Genomic DNA, 22,544 nt, shown 5'->3' on the forward strand with positions numbered 1-22,544 from the left:
GTTTGCTTCTTTTTTTTTGATAAGCAACAAATTTTTATTAGAACTTGACAAAGAGCACTTCGAGGTAACCAAACTCTAGATACAATAGAACCTTGAATCCTATAAAAGAAAAAGAAGAAGAAAAACGTTTTACAAGGGATTGAAATAAGCCAAATAGTATAAGCTCTGCCTCTGCCAAAATCATCTTACACTAGACTTCATCCAAATCAACTATCAAAATTATGACCCCTATTTTTTCCCCGGCCGAATCCCATGATTTATGAGGTCATTTACCTATTTTTTTAAGATTGTGATCGAGAAGCCTCGAAGCTCAAAAGAATCAATATGCTTGAAGATTTTTAGTTTTGAAATGTTTTATGTTCTCTTTTTAGATATCTCTTCGAGGCACGCATTTTCATTAATGTATATCATTTTTTATTTTCATCGGTGTTTTGGATGGTGTTTTTTGATTTGATCAAGATTTATGCGTTTGAATTTGTTCTATGCGTTTTAGTTGGTTAAATTTGTTGTTTAGTTTTAATTTGCGTGTGTTGAATGTTCAAGCCGTGCTTTCAGGCACGGACATTCGCTAGTACAACTATATTACTGCACTCAAGCACTTAATACATGTTCAAAATGATTCATTTTGACATAATCCCTAAATAGACTCTCTCAAATGATAAGTAAAATAAAATACAATTCAATAAACAGTATACAGGGAATGTATGTTTTGTCAATGAAATTGTCAGTACAAAGGAGCTCGACTTTTTTACCTTACAATCTCCTCCTTTGGTGAATTCATGACGAAACCCACTCAAACAAAAATCTATATCCCTAACAAGAGAGCTGTCTGCAGAAAGCTACATCAAAAGCTCAACATCCAAACGGGTTACAACCACAATAAACCTACTCTTCTTGTTGTCATGGAATAAAATAGATATAACCTCATCACTTGAGGGCTGAAACGAGAAAGACAATATACTCCAATTATGAAAAATTAATAAATTACTCCTGTGAACACACGCATAATGAGAAATACATTGACACATTGTACGAGATCCTATAGCAAGGATATATTGAGATAAAGACGTACCACGCATCAGGTTGAGTTCATGTCCAGTTTTATTATGGTCCAGTCCAGTCTAATTTTAGACTGTTGTGGGCCTCTCTCGGGCTCACAATAATGATCGAAATTGTTCATTTTGTAAAACTCGTCGAATATGTCATCCATGCCAAAAATTAGTTTTATCAAACATTAATAGGTACATGAATGAAAAGATTTGTATAGGAAAAAAATGGGCAATTATTAATTTTAACTTAATTTTTGTAATTGCTTTTTTCTTGTACAAATTTGTTTCGTTCATGTATCTATTGATGTTCGATCAAACTTTGGTGTGGATGACATATTAAACGAGTTCTACAAAATGAACGATTCCGATCATTGTTGTGAGTCTAGGAGGGGCCCACAACATCTCAAAACATGACCGGACTGAACCATAATAAAACTGGACATGAACTGAACTCCGGTCATGCCACAGATGATATATATGAGTGTGTGATTCACGTCAAATTCTACGAACAGGGCAAGATTTTCATTGCTACATGTGGGTCAAGAAAACCTGTAAATGAGAAGAAAAAGGAGGAGGGTGGGGAAATTCTGGAAAGTATCATAACTCAATCCATGTGATCAAAGGCCCTACTGGCATCATTTCTTTTTGTAAAGTAAGGTAGCCTTTTCCCTCATTCGAACTCCTCCTTGCCAATTATATGAAGTGTGGTGGAGTACTTGTTCTCTCTCTCTCTCTCTCTCTCTCTCTCTGTGTGGAAGTAAAGCGCATATCTGATTGAATGTGATTTGGAATGTCTAAATTTGATGGAATTATGAGATGGGATTTCGATATGATTAGAAATCAGGGCTGGCCCTTAGTTTTCTGGATGAACCTAAAGCGAACCCTAATATGGGGATCTATATTTTTCATGAACTAAAATTTCAACATAAAAGCTACCCTATTTCGAAATGATTGGAGTCCAAAAAGCACTCATCATCATCATCTATTCTAATATATAAACGGAAAGCACCCTTTGATGTCTCCTCCCTTTGTCATGTATTTTTCTTTCCTAAAATACCCTCTAAAGAGAAAAACCACACAAAACAAAATAGCTAGTTTTGGAGATATATTAGACATTTTAACCAAAAAAAAAACACCTGCCAGGCATGTCCAGATGTCCTCAATAGAGAGAGAGAGAGAGAATGGGGGAGGGAAAAAAAACCGGTCCATCTCCAACCCCACTACTACTTCAAAACCCCACTACTCTTGAAACACACCTGCTGGCATCCATCTCTCTCTCTCTCTCTCTCTCTCTCTCAACTCCTCAACCGCTCTCTCTCTCCCAACTCCTCAACCGCCCACGCCTCTCTCCCACAACCCCACCCCCTCTCTCTCTCTCTCTCTCTCTCTCTCTCTCTCTCTCTCTCACTCTCATGGGCTATGAATACCCCATTCTCTCTCATATGCGCCTTTCAGAGGCCAGGTTCAGAGACGAGGGCCATCTTCCAGAGACGAGGTTTAGAGACGGGAGTCAATTGTTGATCACAGGCCTTCAGGAATTTCAACCAAGTACGTTGATTCAATTTTTCCCTAAAATTGTAGGTACAATTGACTGCCAATCTCTCTTGGGTTTTTGATGGTTGTGTGAAAATTTGCTATTTTGTGAACTGGGTATGCACCAATGCTTCTGGGTTTTGTAATTTTTCTGAATTCTGGCTTTTGGGGTTTACGGTATGACCTTGGTTTTGATGTTGTTTAGAGGTTTTCGAAGTTTGATTAGGATGATTTTGGTGGCCTGGTGGGTATATCAAGTTGGCTTATGAATGTTATTGTGGAGGTTCATTTTAAAAAATCAGAAAAAAGATAAAGAAAAAGGGGGATCTTATGGTCTAGAAATTGAGCCTTCTCTTTAAACCAGCAATTTAGAAACTGAGTCTTAGTCAAACATGGAAGAAAAGAAAAAAACGAGAAACTGTTTCGTACCTTTTATCCATTTGGGTTCACTAAAATTTTAGTTGATGTCATAGGTGGTTGAATTCCTTTCATGGCACTATGCTCATTCTCAATTTCTTTTTCTTTGAACTGAACAATTATGATGTCATTTGTTACGAAATTTCTGGAATTCGGATGCATTTTTGTTCGTATTATGAGTTCATAACCCATGCTTCACTCATCCTTTATGTGCGAATTCATTTGGCAGGTTTAAGGTTTTAACAATTGAAAGTAATTCGGAACTCGCACCACTCAGTTCTGCTGACCACAAGGTATGATTTCCTCTCTGCTTCATCTATTGTAGTGCCTAAAGCTGTGTTTCGTTTTCCGTATATAGTAATTGGATTTTGGTTAGTTGGATTTGTTTCCTGTGCATAAAGAAATGCAATTGGATTCCAAAAAAAAGATTTGGTTAGTTGGATTTGTTTCTCGTACAAATATACATAATTCATATTTTTCTATTGTCAAATGTGAAGAACGGATAGTGACCAAAAAAATGACGTAGGACTGAATTCATTTACAGCCCTTCTTTCCCTATATTTCATTCCCTTTACTTGAGGGGGCTGCTCACAACATTATTTTTGTAACCAATATTTTCGTCTATTCAATTATTAATAGGAAAATCGAAGGTAAGGAGAAATGACACAACAAAGACAAATAGCAACCACAAAGGGCAAGAAAAATGAGCAGCCAAGTGGTGCCAATGGAAAAAAAAAAGTATGATGCTTATAACTTCTATTTTCTTTCCCTTCCACATTTTAAAGATAATTTGTTATATACGCATGCAAGTTGGTGTACTTTTTTTTAAAAAAAAAAATCTTCAAATGAAAGATGCGATTTATGGAGAGGCTAAACCGGTACATGATTATGAACACCTTTTTTTTTTTTACCCTGACAAAGATTCTAAATAAGTTTTTAAACTTACATGGGTCGTAAATTGTTTCGCTTGAGAACTTTTAGGTTCAAATAACTGTATATATAATATTTTATGCAGGTTTTCATGAGGCCTCCTCCATATTTGTGTCGTAATGATCACTTAGAAATGTTGAATGCAATATATGATTTTGAATCTAAACGTCAGAGGGAGGGCTTACCAGTTAAAAATTTTGTTCGACAAAAAATAGAGACATGTCGAGCCTTGCAAAATGTTGGAGAAAATATAAGTGAACAATACCTTATAGGAAAAATAGTAGACCTTCTATCACCAAGCTGGATGCATGTGAAGCGAACAATATTTCAAAGACATGTTATAGAAAATGCTACACATTTAATGAATGCTTTGATGGAAGACGAGCATAATGTCCACTATTTGTGGATGACGTTTGAGCAAGGGCCAATAATGCCAAATTCAACTGTGAGGGCGCACATTCAAAATAAAGAAAATCAATTTCATAGTCTAAGGAAAAAAGGCTGCAAGCCAAACATTGAGAATTTGGTTCAGGCTATAGTTAATAACCTTCCGCCCACATGGCCTAAAGCAACAATCTTCAAAAACTTGAAACTAAATTTCATGGATATGAGAGCATTGGGAGATATGCTTGAGGAGATTGAGACTGATATCATTTGTTCAGAAGCTTTGGACGCAGTAGAGCAACAATTTACAGAACAAGAGGAGAAGCAGGGAAAAAAACCTCGACAAAAGGTAATAATATATATTTTTTAAGAAAAAATTGTTTGTTACCCATTCAATAAATTTTTACTTCAATACAAATCATACACTAACAAACGATTAAATGTTCTTATGTGTTCCTTTTGCAGGTAGCGAAGCGAAGATTGGAATTTGATGAACTATAGCTCTACAATATTTGGAGTTGCATGCTATCCAATTATTTGAATTTGTCAATTTATTTTTGTTTTAGGAGTTCATTGTGCTTTAATAGTTTAGATATGAGTATGAGATTGTCATCATAACTCATTTTTAAAATTTAGCATTATTGTACCAAGAGTTGTTTCTTTTTTTTATTACTGTTCAGTTTGGATATTTTTTTCCATATTTATTGCTTCCACTATGGATGTTTTCTTTTAGTTATGTTGATAGATTATGTTAATTTCGCCTGTGCATAATAAGAAAAGCTAATTACAAGACATGATAATTAAGGCAAAACCGATGTTTAATGAAGGCAAAACATCAGTGTACAATCTTTAAATCGCTGAACCCGTTCTTACTTTGGAATGATGAATTCTAGCTAATGTGCGTATTTGCTAATAACAAATACTAGAGGCTTGGGCACACGCGATGCGTGTGCAAGTCGGATTTTCACAACGTTTTTGTAAAAATACTTCCCACTTATTATGTGATCAAATTTTCACAAATGTTATGAAAATTCGACTTGCACACGCATCGCGTGTGCCCAACCCTCTTGTTACAATAACCCCAGAACTAAAATTCAGTTTTTTTCTGCAAATCATTCGTGGGGGTCTCAAGATTCAAAGAAAGATATCCAATTCCTATATATAGATACATTAGCAACACGTGCAATCAAAAATTTTAAGAATGTATAGCCAGATGTTTAACTATCAAAAGAGATTCTTATTAGTTTGTTTACAACTACCAGTGGAAGAAATATTCTTAAATAATCTTATCCGTAGTACATTAGAATATGCAGAACTATTTGGTCATATCCAACATAATAAATATTTTTTTGATCATATATCCAACATGATTGGATCTTTATAGTATTACAGTACTTCAGTTTAGACAACTTTTGATAAGTGTTCAAAAAGTCAGCCGGCTGCCTAGGCCTTCCCCGCCTAGGCGCTAGGCGGTGGTCCAACATCTAGATTAGGCATTAGTTGGTGCATTATACTCACCTAGGCGCCAGACGCCCCTTTTTCGCTTGACTAGAGTATAGCGATTTTTAGAACATTGCTTTTTAATATTTGTGAATGCAAGGCAGCAAGTGGCATAAGCACAATAGTATAGCACTAACGGTTGAAGTATCAAAGCCTATTACACATAAATAAAACATGAGCCTGGGGCTGGGGATAAACCATGCCTTTGGAGCTTGAAAGGCACTCTTCCATTTCCCTGGAGTTATCTCCAATCCTCAGGGTTGAATTATGTTTTTGTTTTGTTGGTTTTCTGTGAGGCTTCAGGGAAAAGAAAGAAACCCGAGCCTCTAAGAGCAAGACATTAGCAACTGTTTTTTTCAACTCTGGAAAACCCGGATCAGAACATATAAAACTCAAGAAGGGATACTCATATTGTTCTTTCAAGAACTGAATACAAATCGAAAATGAGTGGAGAATAACCTTCACAGATGGGAGTTCCATGAAAACACCAAAGGGAAAACCTGAACGAAACACGAATTGATGAATAAGCTTACTATAATAGTCTTGTTGCCAACATTGACTGAGGATCATGATTTCTTAAAGAGTTTATATAGCAATCTTTGAAAGTATGTCCCAGCATAGGAATACTTTGGTTTTGTTACTTGTGCTAAACTAGAAGGGTATGAATGACTATCTATTAGTTCCATACAGTTAACCCCACAACAGTAATCTTTGAAAATCGCAGGCTCAAACTCCATTCCTGGCTGCTTAAGGGGTGTGCTGGTTGCTGGCTTTGCCAGCGGTTGCAATGTCGTCATTATGTTTTTCAAGATGAAACCATGTGCCAAACTAGAACAAGGGCATTTAACTTAAAAAGTTGGGCATGACATTGAGTATGGGACAGCCACTGTCAGCTCCTACATTTCTCCAAGTGTTCCGTAGGTTGTTCTGTACATGGAATCATTCACGGCATTGGTAATTAGCTAAACAAAAACAAGAGTTGAGCGAGAAACAAGTGGAAATATTTAAGTAAGACTAGATAAATAACTTCTACCTACACCGATTTTAAGGGTTATGACCTTTCTGAAGCGAGTTGTCTTTGAACAGTTTAAACTTGCCACCAGCCCTGAGTAGAATCTCCTGTATAAGCATTTTCATGTCATAGTTTTAGATTTTGTTTGAGATTTTATTTATTGTTATTCTTCAGTATTTTGGTTCATCACTTGTTTCCTGATATGTTATAAGGTTGCCCCTTGTGCTATCGCAGACCCCATATATTCCTCATTTATCCAATGGCTGCTGTGAGTGTGAGATTCCAAGAATCCCCGACACTGATGTCTCGGTGTTCTTATCACATGTTCTTGAGTTTCAGAGGCAAAGACACCCGGAAGACCTTCACTGATCACCTCCACACAGCTATGATGTATGCAGGATTTCGCACATTCAGGGATGATGACGAACTTGAGATCGGAGAAGATATTGAGTTAGGATTGGATAAGGCAATTCAAGAGTCAAAGGTTTCAGTTATCATCTTCTCAAAAGACTATGCATCTTCAAGATGGTGTCTGGATGAACTTTTGAAAATCCTTGAACGCAAGAAGACTGTTGGTCATATAATTCTCCCTATATTCTACCATGTGCATCCATCCGAAGTTAGAAACCAGACCGGAAGTTTTGCAACAGCATTCACGAGACATGAAGAGCACTTCAAGGCTGAAATAGGTGAAAGGAAGAAAGAGGGGATGGCCAAGATTGAGAGGTGGAAGGCTGCTCTCAGAGAAGTAGGCAATTTGGAAGGGGAGGTCTTGGAAGATCGGTAATTTTCTCAATTTCTTTCTTAGGCAAAAAGTGGTTTGCAGCTTCCCAGCATCAGATGCAATTTATTCCCCTTTCATGGACAAGTGCCTAGCTAGATGCCACATTCTTGCTCTATGTATTAAGATTTCTGGAATTCCATAAGGGGCACAAACTAAGGAAGTAAAAAATTGCCACAATAACATAAAAGCACTCTGAGTTCTCTACATGTGATCACAAAATGGCAAAACTAACGTTGCACCAAAGAATATGCTTAGAATTTGTAATTTGCGGCTTTTATCTTTAGAAGAGGCTAGTAGCATTAGCTTTTGTGCAGTTTTGACATGTATAATTTCATGGTTTCGTGCTACAGGATATTGTTCTTCATAGGAATCGATTTTGGAGGTAATAATAGTTTTCTGAAGTGAGTTCCCTATCAAAAGGTTTACCTCTGAATGAGATTGAATAGTACAACAAATTGTATGGGTGTAGTAGTCATAGCAGCAATTGTATTATGTTGACATTTGGAACTTGACATGTAAAATAGTTTATTGTACCGCAGGCGCTCCATCTTTTTGTAATCTTGGAGCGCGAAAATCAGTTCCCTTTTGAGATTGCAAATACTACATGGAATTACTAAAAACCTAGATGCAAACATGATCATTGGAGTAGGAGTTTAAAGGATTTCTACAATGTAGAACAAAAGGCGAATTTTTTTAGGAAGTATAGTTCATGAATGGTTTGAAAGAAAAGCCGCACTGTGACAGAATAGAATTGACACAAAAAAATAAAAATAAAATGTAGAACGTACAAATACATGAAGTTCAACTTTGAGTATGATTATGGTTGTGAGCCTAGGCAGATTCTTCGTTTCAGAGGTTGCAATTTATGTTCCTGCCATTCTCTCTCTCTCTCTCTCTCTCTTTCTCTGGGACAAGCTTCAACACTCCCCCGCACGTGGTGAGTTAAACAAACGATTCAACACAACAATCAACTATTAACAAAAAACAAAGGGAGAACCAACCATTAACGACATAGAGTCTTGTCCAAAAGTCTCCGAAAACCTAGCTCTGATACTATGCTAAAACATCAAACTCCAAACCAATTGGCAAAGAGTGGAGAGGCTTCCCAAGCTCATATACTAGTTTTGGAGGAGATAATTAACCGATGTGGGACAATTTCCAACATAATCAAGAAGAACTACCTGTCATGAACATGCTTGTTCAAGTTGCAGATGGAGCATCGCTCCATGTTCTTGCATCTTGAGATGATTCTTTTTCCTTTGCTATATATCAAGACATAGCAGTTTACTTTTGCAGGCACGAGTCAAAGTTTATTCAGCGCATTGTTAGAGTGATTGGGAGAAGTTGAATCGCATAGCACTAAATGTTCCCAGATACCAAATTGCATTGGAATCTCATGTGAAAGACATCAATTCATGGTTACAAGATGAGTCAAATGATGTTGGCACAATGATGATATGTGGGATGGCTGGAATAGGAAAGACTACTATAGCCAAGACTGTTTATAACCTAAACTTCGAAAGGTTTCATGGTAGCTGCAGCTTTCTTGCGGACGTTCGCGAAGCAGCAGGAAAACCCAATGGTTTAGTTTCGTTGCAAAAACAACTAATTTCCAACATTATCAAGGGAAGAAAGGCAAAAATTGGCTGTGTTGACGAAGGAATCACCAAGATTAGAGATCTCATTTGTCGTTAAAGAGTACTAGTTGTTCTTGATGATGTAGATGACGTGGACCAATTAAATGCTTTCAGCATAATGCGAGATTGGTTCCATCCAGGAAGCAAAATCATGATAACAACAAGGTGTGAGCAATTGCTTAAGACACATAAGTTATATAAGGCGCATAAGGTTAAGAAATTAAGCAAGTATGAATCACTAATTCTTTTCAGTTTGCATGCCTTTGAACAAAAATATCCCAAGGAAGGTGACTTGGAGCTCTCAGAAAGGGTTGTACACTATTGTGATGGGGTTCCTTTAGCTCTTGAAGTTTTGGACGGTTGTTTATTTGGCAGAAAAGTAGACGTGTGGGAAAGTACATTAAGGAAACTGGAAGCGATTCCCAATTCAGTGATCGCTAAAAAACTTAAAATTAGTTATGAAACCTTAGAGGATGACCATGATAAAGCTCTATTTCTTGATATTGCCTGTTTCTTTGTTGGAAAAAGTAAAACCTACGCTAGTACGATACTGGATGGTTGCGATTTCTATACAGAAGTTGGGATTCAAAATCTTGACTATTGATGAATCCAACAAGCTGATAATGCATCAGATACTTAAAGACATGGGAAGAGAAATTGTACGACAAGAATCACCAAGTGACCTTGGGAAACGCAGCAGATTGTGGTGGGCAAAGGATTCGATTGATGTATTAACTGAAAAAACAGTAAGGACTATGATCTCATACGTTTTTTTATTTTTCCTAGTTGTTCTTGTTATACAATGGTTTTTTTTTTTTTGGGTTTCCCCAAATAGGGTACGGAAACAATAGAAGGCCTCGCCCTCAATTGGACAGATGAAGATATACCAGTGGAGTCCTTTACTGTGAAAAAATCAAAGAGACGTAATTCTGGAGATGCTGCTGACAAATGGAGAGTGGTGGACGGGAACAATGCAGTGAAGAGACGTCGCCTCGGCCTCTTCTCTTGGCTCCCTTTGAATCATGCATTATCACAATCATCTTCCACACCATGTGATGTAGTCCTACGAACTGATATGTTCACCAGGATGCACAAGTTAAGGCTACTGCAGCTCAGTAATATAGAGCTAACAGGAGCTTTTGAAGAATTTCCCTAGAGGTTAAGATGGTTGTATTGGCGTGGATCCACTTTTAAATCCATACCCAGTGCGTTTCCTATGGAGAGCCTGATTGCTCTTGACATGCGCAATAGCAGCCTGCAACAATTTTGGAAGGGAACCAAGGTATGACATTTTTTAAAATATATGAATCCTTATCTGGGCTTGAGAAAAAAATTGGAACTGACTACTTTCTTTTGTATTTGTTTACAGTTACTGGAGTTATTGAAAATCCTCAATCTCAGTCATTCGCATAGGCTTATCGGTACGCCTAACTTCTCACAAATCCCTAATCTTGAGAGGTTGATTCTTAAATCCTGCATAAATTTAAGTGAGGTTCATGAATCCATCGGGGTATTGGGGAGACTTGTTTTGCTGAATTTAAGAGGCTGCAGAAATCTGAGGAAACTTCCAAGAAGAATCTGTCTTCTTAAACGTCTAGAAGAACTCATTGTCTCTGGTTGCTCAAGGCTCGATGAGCTGCCTACGGGCCTACGCACGATGAAATCTTTGAAGCTGCTTCATGCAGATGGAACTGCAATAGCTCGAGTGACTTCTACCCCAAGTGAGGTGAAACCATGGGGTTTTGTCTTTTGGTCTTCAATATCAAAACCAAGAAAATGTCCAAACCCCATAAACTTCTCATTGGCTTCTTTGTCACAATTGTCAACAAACTTAAGTCTCGCAAACTGCAATATGTCAGACTCTGCTATTCCTGAGGATTTCGGAAGCCTATCTATGTTTCAGAAACTGAATGTATCAACAAATCCATTTTGTAGCCTACCGGAAAGTATAAAAGGTCTTAGTAGGCTCCAGTCTCTTAGGCTAAATGATTGCACAAGGCTCCAATCACTTTCGGAGCTTCCAACAACCTTAACAGAGTTGATATTGGACAAATGTTGGTCACTGGAAAGGGTATCTGTCAAGGTCACTGGATCTGTGGAATTGTGAATGCTACAGACTAGTTGAAGTTCAGGGTTTGTTCAAATTAGAACCCTTGGGAAACACTGATGCTGAAATGATCAACCGTTTGAGGCTATTTAACTTGGAATCGCTCGGAGATGTTAAGGTGGATTTGTTCGATACATTCTCAACAACTTACAGAAAAGTTCTCCTCCAGGTGCTCTGTGTGTGTGTGTGTGGGCGCGTGCCCGCCCTTCTGTATTGTAACTAAAGAAAACTTGTGATTGCATGGTTCAGGGACTCTATGAATGCAGTATTTTCGGCACTTACATTCCAGGGAGTGAGGTTCCCGATTGGTTCAGCACTAAGAGCGTAGGACCCTTGATATCTATGCAGATGGCTCCACTTCCGCTTCCTAATCTAAGGATCCTAGGCTTTAATATCTGTATCTTGTATGCATACTACACAATTGATGGAAGTGCCCATGATGTCCGCACCACATGGTTGAATGAGTTACACATTAGAATCAGTAATAAAACCAAGAATCTGAGATGGTTCTACAGCCCAACGTTTATGGGCATGCCCGGAATTGATGATAGTATGTTGTGGTTAAGTCATTGGAAGATTGGGAATCAGTTGGAATTGGGCGATGAAGTGGATATTTTAGTGCTTGAGAAAGGATTTTTTCTGGTACAGGAGGTGGGGTTCGACCTTGTGTATGATGAAGAAAAGGCAGAGAGAACTTCATACAAGAACGTTGATCCTTGTTGTCAGAGTATTATAAGCGGCATTGATTTGTCAGAATATGAGGTGAAACGGGGTTCGTTTTTCCTCTGCAATCATAATCACAAGTTCCATAAATTGTGCTCTTCTGATGACAGCTGGACTTCATCGCGTTGGTACAAAAACTTTTTTGGAGACGAATAGGAATCGCCGAATCAGAGATCTTGTGTCTTTGCGGTCATACCTAAGTTCTAACAAGGGGAAAGGGTCCATTCCAGGTATGCAACTGTTGTATATTCAAATTACTATGCTTTGAATTCACATTACCCCTTATCTGTCAGTGTTATATCATTAACATCAATGTTGTGACCAAATTCGGTGTTGTGAATTTTTTAACGATAGCTGTCATAGCCCTAAACCTACCTTTGGATTGGGACTTGAAATCATAGTTAGTATGAGATATGCCAGGATACATTTTTTAAGCTCGTTAAATTTTCAAACAATGGTTGAATTCCATTCGTCTCTAAATGGCTTTTTCGCTGCTTCCCGTACAAACAATGAGCAGTTCATTTTGTTGGCCTGTCAAACAGACGGCCCGAAAAGAGTTCATCCGATGGGCCAGTTTATAAGACAGATTTCTAACTCAAATCGGATATTCAACATTGGTTTTATAGATAGTGATTGATACCAGAAGCTCCGTGTACAAACATATAGGCTAACATCACCCTTTCTTTAGTTTTGCAACAACTCCATGCTCAACGTAGAGGCATGAACACTGCATTTGCTAAGTACTCTCTCTCCCTTCCCCATTTATTTTTCCTCTCTCCTTCACAATCAAAAGAACATGTACGAGCCCCAATAGCTACACCCTAAATTCTCCATTGTTGTCTTCATTATTGATACCTTCAAACTTGATATACTTGTACCATTTTGCGCATATGATATAGACCACAAGATCAGCTGTTGTCAAGGCTTCCAAGAAGAAGTAGAAATTGACCAAATGGCTTCTGTTAAGGTTGCCCGGGATCCAACCAGGCATCTCATCCCCAGTAGAGATCTTCATCACTATACTCACCAGCAAACTACTCACGTAGTTCCCTAGTGAAATTGAAGTCATGCATAGTGCACTCCCAAAGCTCTTCAATCCGTCTGGCGCCTGCGAATTGAAGAACTCCAGCTGCCCGACGTACATGAAAACCTCGGATGCTTCAATGAGCATGTATTGTGGGACTTGCTAGAAAATGCTCAAGGAACTCGAACCGTCACAGTTGGTGCAAGTCTTTTGCGGATGTTTTAGCCTGAAATGCTCCGCTATCCCTGCTGCAACCATAGCCACTATCGCTATGATTAGACCGACCCCCATTCTTTGTAGCTCAGTGAGGCCTCTAGGGCTAGACTTTCGTAGCCTAGCAACCAGGGGATCGAGAACTCGCCTGTAACAAGGGTGGAGCCAAAACATCTATTTATTAGGAGCAAAACTTTACCACATCAATCTAACTTGATCAACAGCTTTAAACTAAATCAAATCCAATTGTGTTATCATTCTAAAACTAAATCTTAAGTGAATTTTTTCATTCCTCAAAGGAAGCAAGTTTAAAGTTCCACCCATTGTCCTTATTAACGTGATGTACACTTTCTTGTCTAGTCAATGAAATCCTCAAACTTGTCTGTAAACAAAGATGAAAGTCGCAACGCTGAGGATGTCAAAGCTGGACATGCTCACTGGAGGAATGTGGAAGCTCGAAATGGTAGTTTTCATTGCTGCGCCTTGCTCCACAAAGAGAGAGTCCATTTGGGTGAAGACTACTGAATACAGAACTGTGCAGAGCCAAATTGGTAGGAGTCTAAGTATGCATTTCACTTCTTCAACTTGCGTCACTGGGCAAATCCTCCAAGGATTGTGACATTCCTTGGCTTGCATAGTGTATTCCTTTGATGGGATAATTGTTGCTCTATCCAAGAATCTGTACATACAAAGTGAAGTTCAAGATTAGTATCTGTATTGTACGATTTGGGTCCTCCATGTCCCAATTGTTTGTATATGGTCCCCAAAATATGATGCATGTACTTAAAGTTTTCTTTTGAACAACATATATGTCGTGATACGATTGGAACACAGGGACCATTGCCAAAGTTAACACAGAGTATTTAGTTAATTTCCGTTTTCAAATTTCCAAGTGTAGATTACTTCCACAAGTCTTGGGATCACTATATAGAAATAAATAATCTTTGTTGATATATATAATGCTGAACTTACATGAATCCATGGGTTTGAACATTCCTTTCCACTCACTTCAAATAGATCCTCTCCACTTTTTGGCATCTCAACCTTCCATTTCCTTGCTGCAGCCACCACCACTTGACAGAATCTAGAGAGATGATTCCCTCTAGGAGTGAAATGCCTGTACCTAGGGGTCCCCACGAGAAACAATACCATAGCCAAAGTGGCAGACCCAGCAGAGGCCCAAAAGCCTTGGGTCCACATGCCTTTGTCCTCAAAATAGCCCAAAATGGTGTCTGAAAAGAGGGAGCCAAAGTTCAAGGCCAAGTAGAAGTAGCTTAAAAAGGCCACCTTGTAGTGCCCTTCCTTGGAGTCCTCTTCATCAAATTGATCTGCTCCAAATGTTGCAATGTTGGGTTGGTACCCTCCATTTCCAAGGGCAATTAGGTAAATTGACACGTAGCACAATTTGAGTTGGGTGCTCGAGTGGGACCCACATAGAGTTTTTTCATCCCCACAACCAGCAGGCTTGGCTAAGAAAATATAGGACGAAAGTGATAGTGATACCAAATCCTGTCATCAAACATGCCCACGTGAATACGAAATGACTCAAACATGTACTAATTCATTACAATACAAAGATAGAAGTAATGTGAAAATTCTCATGATCGAAGGACGGGAGAGGGCCTAGGATAAAATAATGGGAATCAGAGAAAATATCTGTCTAACGAAGAGAAGCTGAACTCGATGAAAAATAGTTGTTGCGATAACTTACAACGACAAAGATAGCTTGAAAAATGGCACAAGTCTTGTATCGTCCCCAATAAGAGTCACTAAGGAAAGCACCAAGGAGGGAGAAGATGTAGACAGTGCCGGTCCATTTGCTAACACTGTTTGCAGCCTCAGCATTGTCTTGGCCCATCACTCTTGTAAGAAAACAGCACCAAGTTGACCCCAACCCCAAAGAATGCCAGTGTAGCAAGCCCTTGGTTAACTATTTCATCATTCATTCAATCAAAGAAATAGAGTTGTTGTCCATGGACAGGGAGCGGAATCCAGAAAACCTCTAAATTATGTGAGATAGTGACCTTAATTACTTAGAACTGCTAATTCGGTAGTTAGACACGCTTAATAATTTACAGGGACTTACCTAGTATTAGAATTCCAGCAAACCATGCTCCAGTGCTATGTCGGATTGCAGGGCGACCTTGTTTTTTTTGAAAGGCAATTTTTTTTTTATAATTTTTGAAATTGTTACAAAGATTAAAGAAAAATGGATGATGGCATCATATCGCCAAATCTAAGAACCAAAAATTCCTAAATCTAGAGATGATCCTGTGCCCACCCGATACCCAAATCCGAGATTGATAAGAAACCAAACAAGAAAGCACATGTTGAGACAAGCCCACATCTATTGAGCCAAGCCCATAAAACACCCAAGGTCCTAACAGCTCAAATGTGACAATACAACTCAAAAGGGTCAGGCCCAGCCCAAACGTGCCAGAACCAGCCCACACCCCTAATCCCATTCCAAAACAGATTGCCACCGCTGCCGCATGCTTCAATGCCAACCACCTCCCCCACAGGCAACCGGACACCACCCTCAAGGCCAAGAACTGAAACCACCAGACATCTAGACGAACAGAGATCCACGCCGTCCAATCCCATCAAAATCGCGAACCCCAAGCCGCTGAGAAACCGTCGATTCGTTCCTCCTAAACGGCCAGAAAATCCGAAATCCAAGGATCCAAGAGCACCATAGATGCATATAGTTACTTCTTAAGATCTCAGATTCGAAACTTCCCAGCTCCCAGGTGGATTCAACTCTTAATGGTTAGGCCATACCGGCATTGCCCTAGCTTTAATTGGACTCCATGCTAGTGGATGGTGGAATTGAGTCTCTAGTCTGTCATTAGTCGAGGTGCGCTTAAGCTGGCACAAATATCAGGAATTAAAAATTGAAAAAAGAAGAAGAGAAGTTGTGTATTGTTTCAACGAAAAAAAATTACCTAATACTTTGCAATATGCACACTACGATGGGGTCATAAACAATTTCTAAGGGGTTCAAATATTACTCCAACTAATAGAAATGCATAACATAATGGTAGTAGCATTTTAATTTCTTTCCAGGAGTCAGCCGACCCCACTAGTTTCCTTATAGTGTCGCCATTGGGCGGAGCTACATGTAGTGAAGTGGGGTCACTTAACCCCACCGATTGGATTCTCATGTGAAAGACATCAATTTATGGTTACAAGATGAATCAAATGATGTTGGCACAATGACGATCTGTCACCTGTGGGATGGCTGGAATAGGAAAAACTACTATAGCCAAGACTGTTTATAACGTAAACTTCGGAAGCTTTCATGCATGGTAGCTCCAGCTTTCTTGCAGATGTTCACGAAGCAGCCGGAAAACCCAATGGTTTGGTTTCGTTGCAGAAACAACTAATTTCCAACATTTTCAAGGGAAGAAAGGCCAAAATTGGAGATCTCATTTGTCGTAAAAGAGTACTAGTTGTTCTTGATGATGTAGATGACATGGACCAATTAAATGCTTTCGGCATAATGCGAGATTGGTTCCATCCAGGAAGCAAAATCATGATAACAACAAGAAGGTGTGAGCAATTGCTTAAGACAAACAAGTTAATTATATAAGGCGCATAAGGTTAAGAAATTAAGCGAGTATGAATCACTAAATCCTTTTCAGTTTGCATGCCTTTGAAAAAAAATATCCCAAGGAAGGTTACTTTGGAGCTCTCAGAAAGGGTTGTACGTACACTATTGTGATGGGGGTCCTTTAGCTCTTGAAGTTTTGGGTGGTGGTTTATTTGGCACAAAAGAAGATGTGTGGGAAAGTACATTAAGGAAACTGGAAGCAAATCCCAATTCAATGACGGTTAGAAAACTTAAAATTAGTTATGATACCTTAGTGGATGACCATGAGAAAGCTCTGTTTCTTGATATTTCCTGTTTCTTTGTTGGAAAGAGTACACACTACGCTACTACGATACTGGATGGTCGTGATTTCTACATAGAAGTTGGGATTCGAAATCTTGTTGATAGATGTCTCTTGACTATTGATGAATCCAACAAGCTGATAATGCATCAAATGCTTAAAGACATGGGAAGAGAAATTGTATGACAAGAATCACCCAGTGACCTTGGGAAATGTAGCAGATTGTGGCAGGTGAAGGATTCGATTGATGGATTAACTGAAAAAACAGTAAGAACTATGATCTCGTACGTTTTTCATTGTTCCTAGTTGTTCTTGTTACACAATGTTTTATTTTATTTTTTTGGTTTCCACAAATAGGGTACGGAAACAATCGAAGGCCTCACCCTCAATTGGACAGATGAAGATGTACCAGTGGAGTCATTCTTTACTGTGAAAAAATCAAAGAGACATAATTCTGGAGATGCTGCGCGCCAACAAATGGATAGTAGTAGACGGGAACAATGCAGTGAAGAGATGTTGTCTCGGCCTCCTCTCTTGGCTCCCTATGCATCATGTATTATCAGAATCATCTTCCACATTGTGTGATGGAGTCCTACGAACTGATATGTTCACCAGGATGCACAAGTTAAGGCTACAGGCTACTGCTGCTCAGTAATATACAGCTAACAGGAGCTATTGAAGAATTTCCCTAGCGGATGCTTCATGCAGATGGAACTGCAATAGCTCAAGTGACTTCTGCCCCAAGTGAGGTGAAACCATGGGGTTTTGTCTTTTGGTCTTTAATATCGAAACCAAGAAAATGTCCAAACCCCATAAACATCTCATTGGCTTCTTTGTCACAATCATTAACAAACTTAAGTCTTGCAAACTGCAATCAGTCAGACTCTGCTATTCCTGAGGATTTCGGTAGCCTATCTATGTTGCGGAAATTGAATGTATCATCAAATCCATTTTGTAGCCTACCGGAAAGTATAAAAAGTCTTAGTAGGCTCCAGTCTCTTAAGCTAAATTTTGGAGCTGAAAATTGTATACTCCCTTTGTCCCAAAAAAGATTATCCTACAGAACATGGAACTTAAAAAGTAAATTTTTGTCAAGAAAAATTCCCAAATTTTTGATAATTTAGAACCCGTTGACATCTAGTATTAACTAGCGTCAAAAAGTTTGTTTTTTTTTTCCCTAACAAACATGCATTATTTTTAACTTTTCGTTTTGTGGATTGGATATTCTTGTTGGGATGGAGGTAGTATGATTTTTGTTTCTAATCAAATTGCCGTAGAACCATAGCTATAGGAGAATACTATGTGTCCATCAATGGGTTAGGGGGTGCCTCAACACCAACAGAAGTTGTAGTGACAGAGCTTCCTCATGAAGCCTGATTTCAAGCCCAGCGTTAGAGCCACAAGTGCAAACACGAAGTAGAAAAAGTATCTAAGAAGGAAGCACATAAGATTTTATTCTTTGAAAGTTGAAACAAGTCTAAATAGATACATTGGGGGCTTCTTCTTTTATAGGCATAAGGAGAAGCATCTAGCATGACTTACAACTTTAGACATGAATATCTTCCTACTTTAGACATAAACATATCTGTTAGGATCGACACACACACTCACACGATTTACGAGTATAAACAATAAAGAATCAACACAGAGATATACGTGATTCTCCAAAATCGGGTACGTCCACGGGAGCGAGAGCGGCTGCTGTTCTTTATTATCACAGTATGAATTAGGGTTTACAACATAGAATATTTATATTGACTCTATTCTAACCCTAATCTGGTATTTGGTCTGTATCCCAAAAATACCCCTGTACGAATCCTACCGTACAACGCCCTCCGCACCCCCCAATAACATATGAGCCATAGTTCTAACAATCTCCACCTTGGCGAATTCACTCTCGCTCCTTCAAAAGATAACCATCACTATCCAATAAGTTGGGGGGATGCCTCCATTTTCCTAGCACCGGGAGACATTAACCAAGTCCAAGCAATGCTTGAACTTGTCTGCAGTAACCGTCTTTGTCAACATATTAGCTGCATTCTCAGAAGTGTGCACCTTTTCCAGTATCAAATCTCCTGCATCAATCAACTCTCTCACCTTGTGAAACCTCACGTCAATATGCTTGGTTCGAGCATGATACACCTGATGCTTTGCCAAATAAATGGCACTCTGACTGTCACAATGCAACTGAACTCCACCTTGATCTATGCCAAGCTCCTTAACAAACCCTTTCAACCACAATGTTTCCTTAGCTGCCTCAGTCACCGCCATATACTCAGACTCAGTAGTGGATAAAGCCACCAGAGGTTGTATCATAGATCTCCAACAAATAGGCCCACCCACAAGTGTAAACACATAACCAGTTGTAGACCTTCTGTCATCCAAACCCCCAGCATAATCCGCATCCACATACCCAACAACTGAAATCTGACCCCGTTGCCTACCAAACATAATCCCGCGATCTGAAGTACCTTTCAAGTATCTGAACATCCACGTGACTACCTTCCAATGCTCTCTGCCTGGTTTGGCCATGTACTTACTGACTGTGCTAACTGCATGTGCCAAATCAGGCCTCGTACAAACCATTGCATACATTAAGCAACCCACTGCACTTGCATAAGCACCCTTGACATATCCTCAATTTCTTCATCTGACACCGGACACTGAGCTGAAGATAATCTGAAATGACTTGCCAATGGAGTGCTAACCGGTTTGGCATTATTCATACTAAACCTCTCCAACACTTTCACCACATAATTCTTTTGAGATAACCATAATTCTTTTGAGATAACCACAACTTACCAGCTAACCTATCTCTGCGAATCTCCATCCCAAGTATCTTCCTAGCTGCTCCTAAATCCTTCATGTCAAACTCTTTACCCAATAAAGACTTCAACCTGTTTACCTCAACCATACTCTTTGCAGCAATCAGCATATCATCCACATAAAGAAGCAAGAAAATATAGGAACCATCATCAAGACTCTTAACATAAACGCAACGATCATACTCACAGCGTGTGTACCCAATCCGTATTATGAAAGAGTCAAACTTCTTGTACCATTGTCTTGGAGACTGTTTTAGCCCATAAAGGGACTTCTTCAACTTACAAACAAGATGCTCAGTCTCTGGCTGCTTGAACCCCTCAGGTTGTTCCATGTATATGACTTCCTCCAAATTACCATGGAGGAATGCCGTTTTCACATCCATCTGCTCTAACTCCAGATCATAGCTAGCCACCAATGGCAAGATAATCCTGATTGACGTATGCCTCACCACTGGAAAAAAGACCTCATCAAAATCAATCTCCTTCCTCTGTGAATACCCCTTTGCCACTAACCGAGCCTTGAACTTTTCCCTCTCCTTTTCTGTTGCTGCCTCTTTTCGCTTGTATACCCACTTACAACCCACTGGCTTCTTTTCCTTGGGCAGTTCTTTCAACTCCCAAGTCTTATTCTTATGCAAAGATTCCATTTCCTCTACCATGGCTTCCATCCATTGGTCCCTTTCAGAACTTGTAATAGCATCCTGAAAAGTAGATGGATCCCCACTAGTAGTAGTCAATGCATAAGAAACCAAGTCATCAAACCCATACCTCACTGGTGGCTTGATAGTGCGCTTGGTTCTCCTAGCGGCCAAGCTTTGCTGCTGCTGTTGATCAAGCTATTCATTTGGCTGAGTATCACCTATATCAAAACTCTCTAGCTCAATCTGTACGCCCTGCTGTTTGCTGTTCACTTCCTCTGACTCAGAATTTTGAACCCTCTGATGTGCCTTGATCATGGAGTCCTCATCAAATATCAAATCCCTACTGATCACCACCTTCTTTGTCTCTGAATCCCAAAGCTTGTACCCTTTGACCCCTTTCTCATAAGCAAGAAAGATACACTATCTAGACTTCGCATCAAGCTTTGACCTCTCATCACTGGGAACATGAACATAGGCCGGACACCCAAAAACTCTCAACCCTGAGTGTCAACCTCTTTCTCTGTCCACATCTCCTCAGCTACCTTCCCATTCAAAACAGCACTCGGTGACCTGTTTATAACAAAGCATGCCATACTCACTGCTTCTGCCCAAAAAACCTTCGGAAGTCCCGCATTCAATCTCAAACACCATGCCCTTTCTGCAATGGTTCTGTTCATTCTTTCTGCCACCCCATTCTGCTGTGGTGTCTTCCGAACTGTAAAGTGTCGCTGAATCCCATGTTCCTCACAAAACTTCAGAAAAGGCCCATTCTTGAATTCTTTCCCATTATCTGTCCTGAGGCACTTAATCTTTTTCCCTATCTGGTTTTCCACTTCAGCTTTCCACACTCTGAACTTAGCAAAGACTTCAGACTTATGCTTCATGAAGTACACCCAAACTTTCCTTGAAAAATCATCAATAAAGGTCAAGAAATATAGAGATCCTCCTTTCGAAGCTACCCTTACTGGCCCCCAAACATCTGAATGAACGTAGTCAAGAATTCCCTTCGTTCTATGAGTTGCATTCCTAAACTGCACCTTACACTGTTTCCCCAAAACACAAAACTTGCAGAAATCCAATTTACACGATTTAACCCTTTTCAGCAGATTCTTTTTATGCAGCTCTAACATCCCACGCTCTTCCATATGTCCCAACCACATATGCCAAAGCATAGTATCATCAGTATTGTCTATTGTAGTGGCAGCAGCTCCACCTACAACTGTACTCCCTACCAACTTGTAAATATTACCAGGAACTTTACAAGCCTTCATCATCACCATAGCACCCTTCGTTACCTTCATGACTCCACTCTCTGTTTTATACCCACAGCCATTGAAGTCTAACGTTCCCAACGAAATTAAATTCTTTCTCAATTCTGGAACATGTCTAACATCCCCCAAAGTTCTCACAACACCATCATACATTCTGATTTTAATTGTGCCTATTCCTATGACTTTACACGATGCATCGTTACCCATAAGAATGTTACCACAATCCACTGACCTATATGTGTTGAACCATTTCTTGATAGGAGATATGTGAAAAGAACATGCTGAATCCATAATCCACGAATCTGCCATGTGATCTGAACTTGCTGAGACCGAAAGCATATCACCATCATCTGACTCTTGCTCCACAACGTTTGCAGAAGTTGATCCATCTTTCCTCTCCCCTGCCTTTCCCTTCTTTTTCCAATCAGTTCCCTTACTCTTCTGCGGACAATCTTTCTTCATGTGCCCGGGTTCATGACACCTATAACACTTGAACTCAAACGTGGTCTCAGACCTGTTCTTTGACTGAGACCTCCCACGCCCCGAAACTGATTTACCCCTCTCATTCTTCCTGCCACAATCCCCGTACCCCTTAACCACC

At 39.4% G+C, this 22,544-nt stretch overlaps 3 protein-coding genes and 2 pseudogenes across 5 annotated transcripts; 4 read left to right on the forward strand and 1 right to left on the reverse strand.

Annotated features, from left to right (window-relative positions):
* Positions 1 to 1,565: 1,565 nt before the first annotated feature.
* LOC131332549 (disease resistance protein RPV1-like) lies at positions 1,566 to 11,354 on the forward strand (annotated as a pseudogene).
* Positions 2,265 to 5,043, forward strand: LOC131334164 (uncharacterized). Of its 3 annotated transcripts, none has more exons than XM_058369058.1 (4): positions 2,265 to 2,597; positions 2,631 to 3,292; positions 3,639 to 4,662; positions 4,779 to 5,043. In XM_058369058.1, exons 3-4 carry the CDS (start codon positions 4,009 to 4,011, stop codon positions 4,812 to 4,814), a joined length of 690 nt encoding a protein of 229 aa, XP_058225041.1. In that variant the 5' UTR covers positions 2,265 to 2,597; positions 2,631 to 3,292; positions 3,639 to 4,008; the 3' UTR covers positions 4,815 to 5,043. The 3 variants fall into 3 exon arrangements, with proteins under 3 accessions (XP_058225041.1, XP_058225042.1, XP_058225040.1); XM_058369059.1 differs by having other exon boundaries at positions 3,229 to 3,292; XM_058369057.1 differs by having other exon boundaries at positions 2,631 to 4,662.
* On the forward strand, positions 11,354 to 12,232 carry LOC131334163 (uncharacterized). The gene is made up of 2 exons (XM_058369056.1): positions 11,354 to 11,522; positions 11,603 to 12,232. The coding sequence occupies exons 1-2, from the start codon at positions 11,421 to 11,423 to the stop codon at positions 12,230 to 12,232; spliced, it is 732 nt and encodes a 243-aa protein (XP_058225039.1). The 5' UTR covers positions 11,354 to 11,420.
* A 597-nt stretch (positions 12,233 to 12,829) lies between these two features.
* LOC131332550 (protein NRT1/ PTR FAMILY 7.3-like) lies at positions 12,830 to 15,171 on the reverse strand (annotated as a pseudogene).
* A 1,443-nt stretch (positions 15,172 to 16,614) lies between these two features.
* LOC131332551 (disease resistance protein RPV1-like) lies at positions 16,615 to 17,051 on the forward strand. Its single transcript, XM_058366855.1, has 2 exons — positions 16,615 to 16,865; positions 16,958 to 17,051. The coding sequence occupies exons 1-2, from the start codon at positions 16,615 to 16,617 to the stop codon at positions 17,049 to 17,051; spliced, it is 345 nt and encodes a 114-aa protein (XP_058222838.1).
* The last annotated feature ends 5,493 nt before the right edge of the window (positions 17,052 to 22,544 follow it).

This window comes from Rhododendron vialii, chromosome 7a (assembly GCF_030253575.1).
Source record: "Rhododendron vialii isolate Sample 1 chromosome 7a, ASM3025357v1".
Classification (NCBI taxonomy): Eukaryota; Viridiplantae; Streptophyta; class Magnoliopsida; order Ericales; family Ericaceae; genus Rhododendron; species Rhododendron vialii.

What these genes read in the sequence shown, in the direction of transcription:
- LOC131334164 (XM_058369057.1), top strand. Translation starts at nt 4,009, where the DNA reads ATGCAGGTTTTCATGAGGCCTCCTCCATATTTGTGTCGTAATGATCAC. An exon ending in GAAAAAAACCTCGACAAAAG is followed by an intron (nt 4,663 to 4,778) that starts GTAATAATATAT and finishes TTCCTTTTGCAG; the next exon opens with GTAGCGAAGCGAAGATTGGA.
- LOC131334163 (XM_058369056.1), top strand. Translation starts at nt 11,421, where the DNA reads ATGATCAACCGTTTGAGGCTATTTAACTTGGAATCGCTCGGAGATGTT. An exon ending in ACAGAAAAGTTCTCCTCCAG is followed by an intron (nt 11,523 to 11,602) that starts GTGCTCTGTGTG and finishes TGCATGGTTCAG; the next exon opens with GGACTCTATGAATGCAGTAT.
- LOC131332551 (XM_058366855.1), top strand. Translation starts at nt 16,615, where the DNA reads ATGCATGGTAGCTCCAGCTTTCTTGCAGATGTTCACGAAGCAGCCGGA. An exon ending in ATCATGATAACAACAAGAAG is followed by an intron (nt 16,866 to 16,957) that starts GTGTGAGCAATT and finishes AATCCTTTTCAG; the next exon opens with TTTGCATGCCTTTGAAAAAA.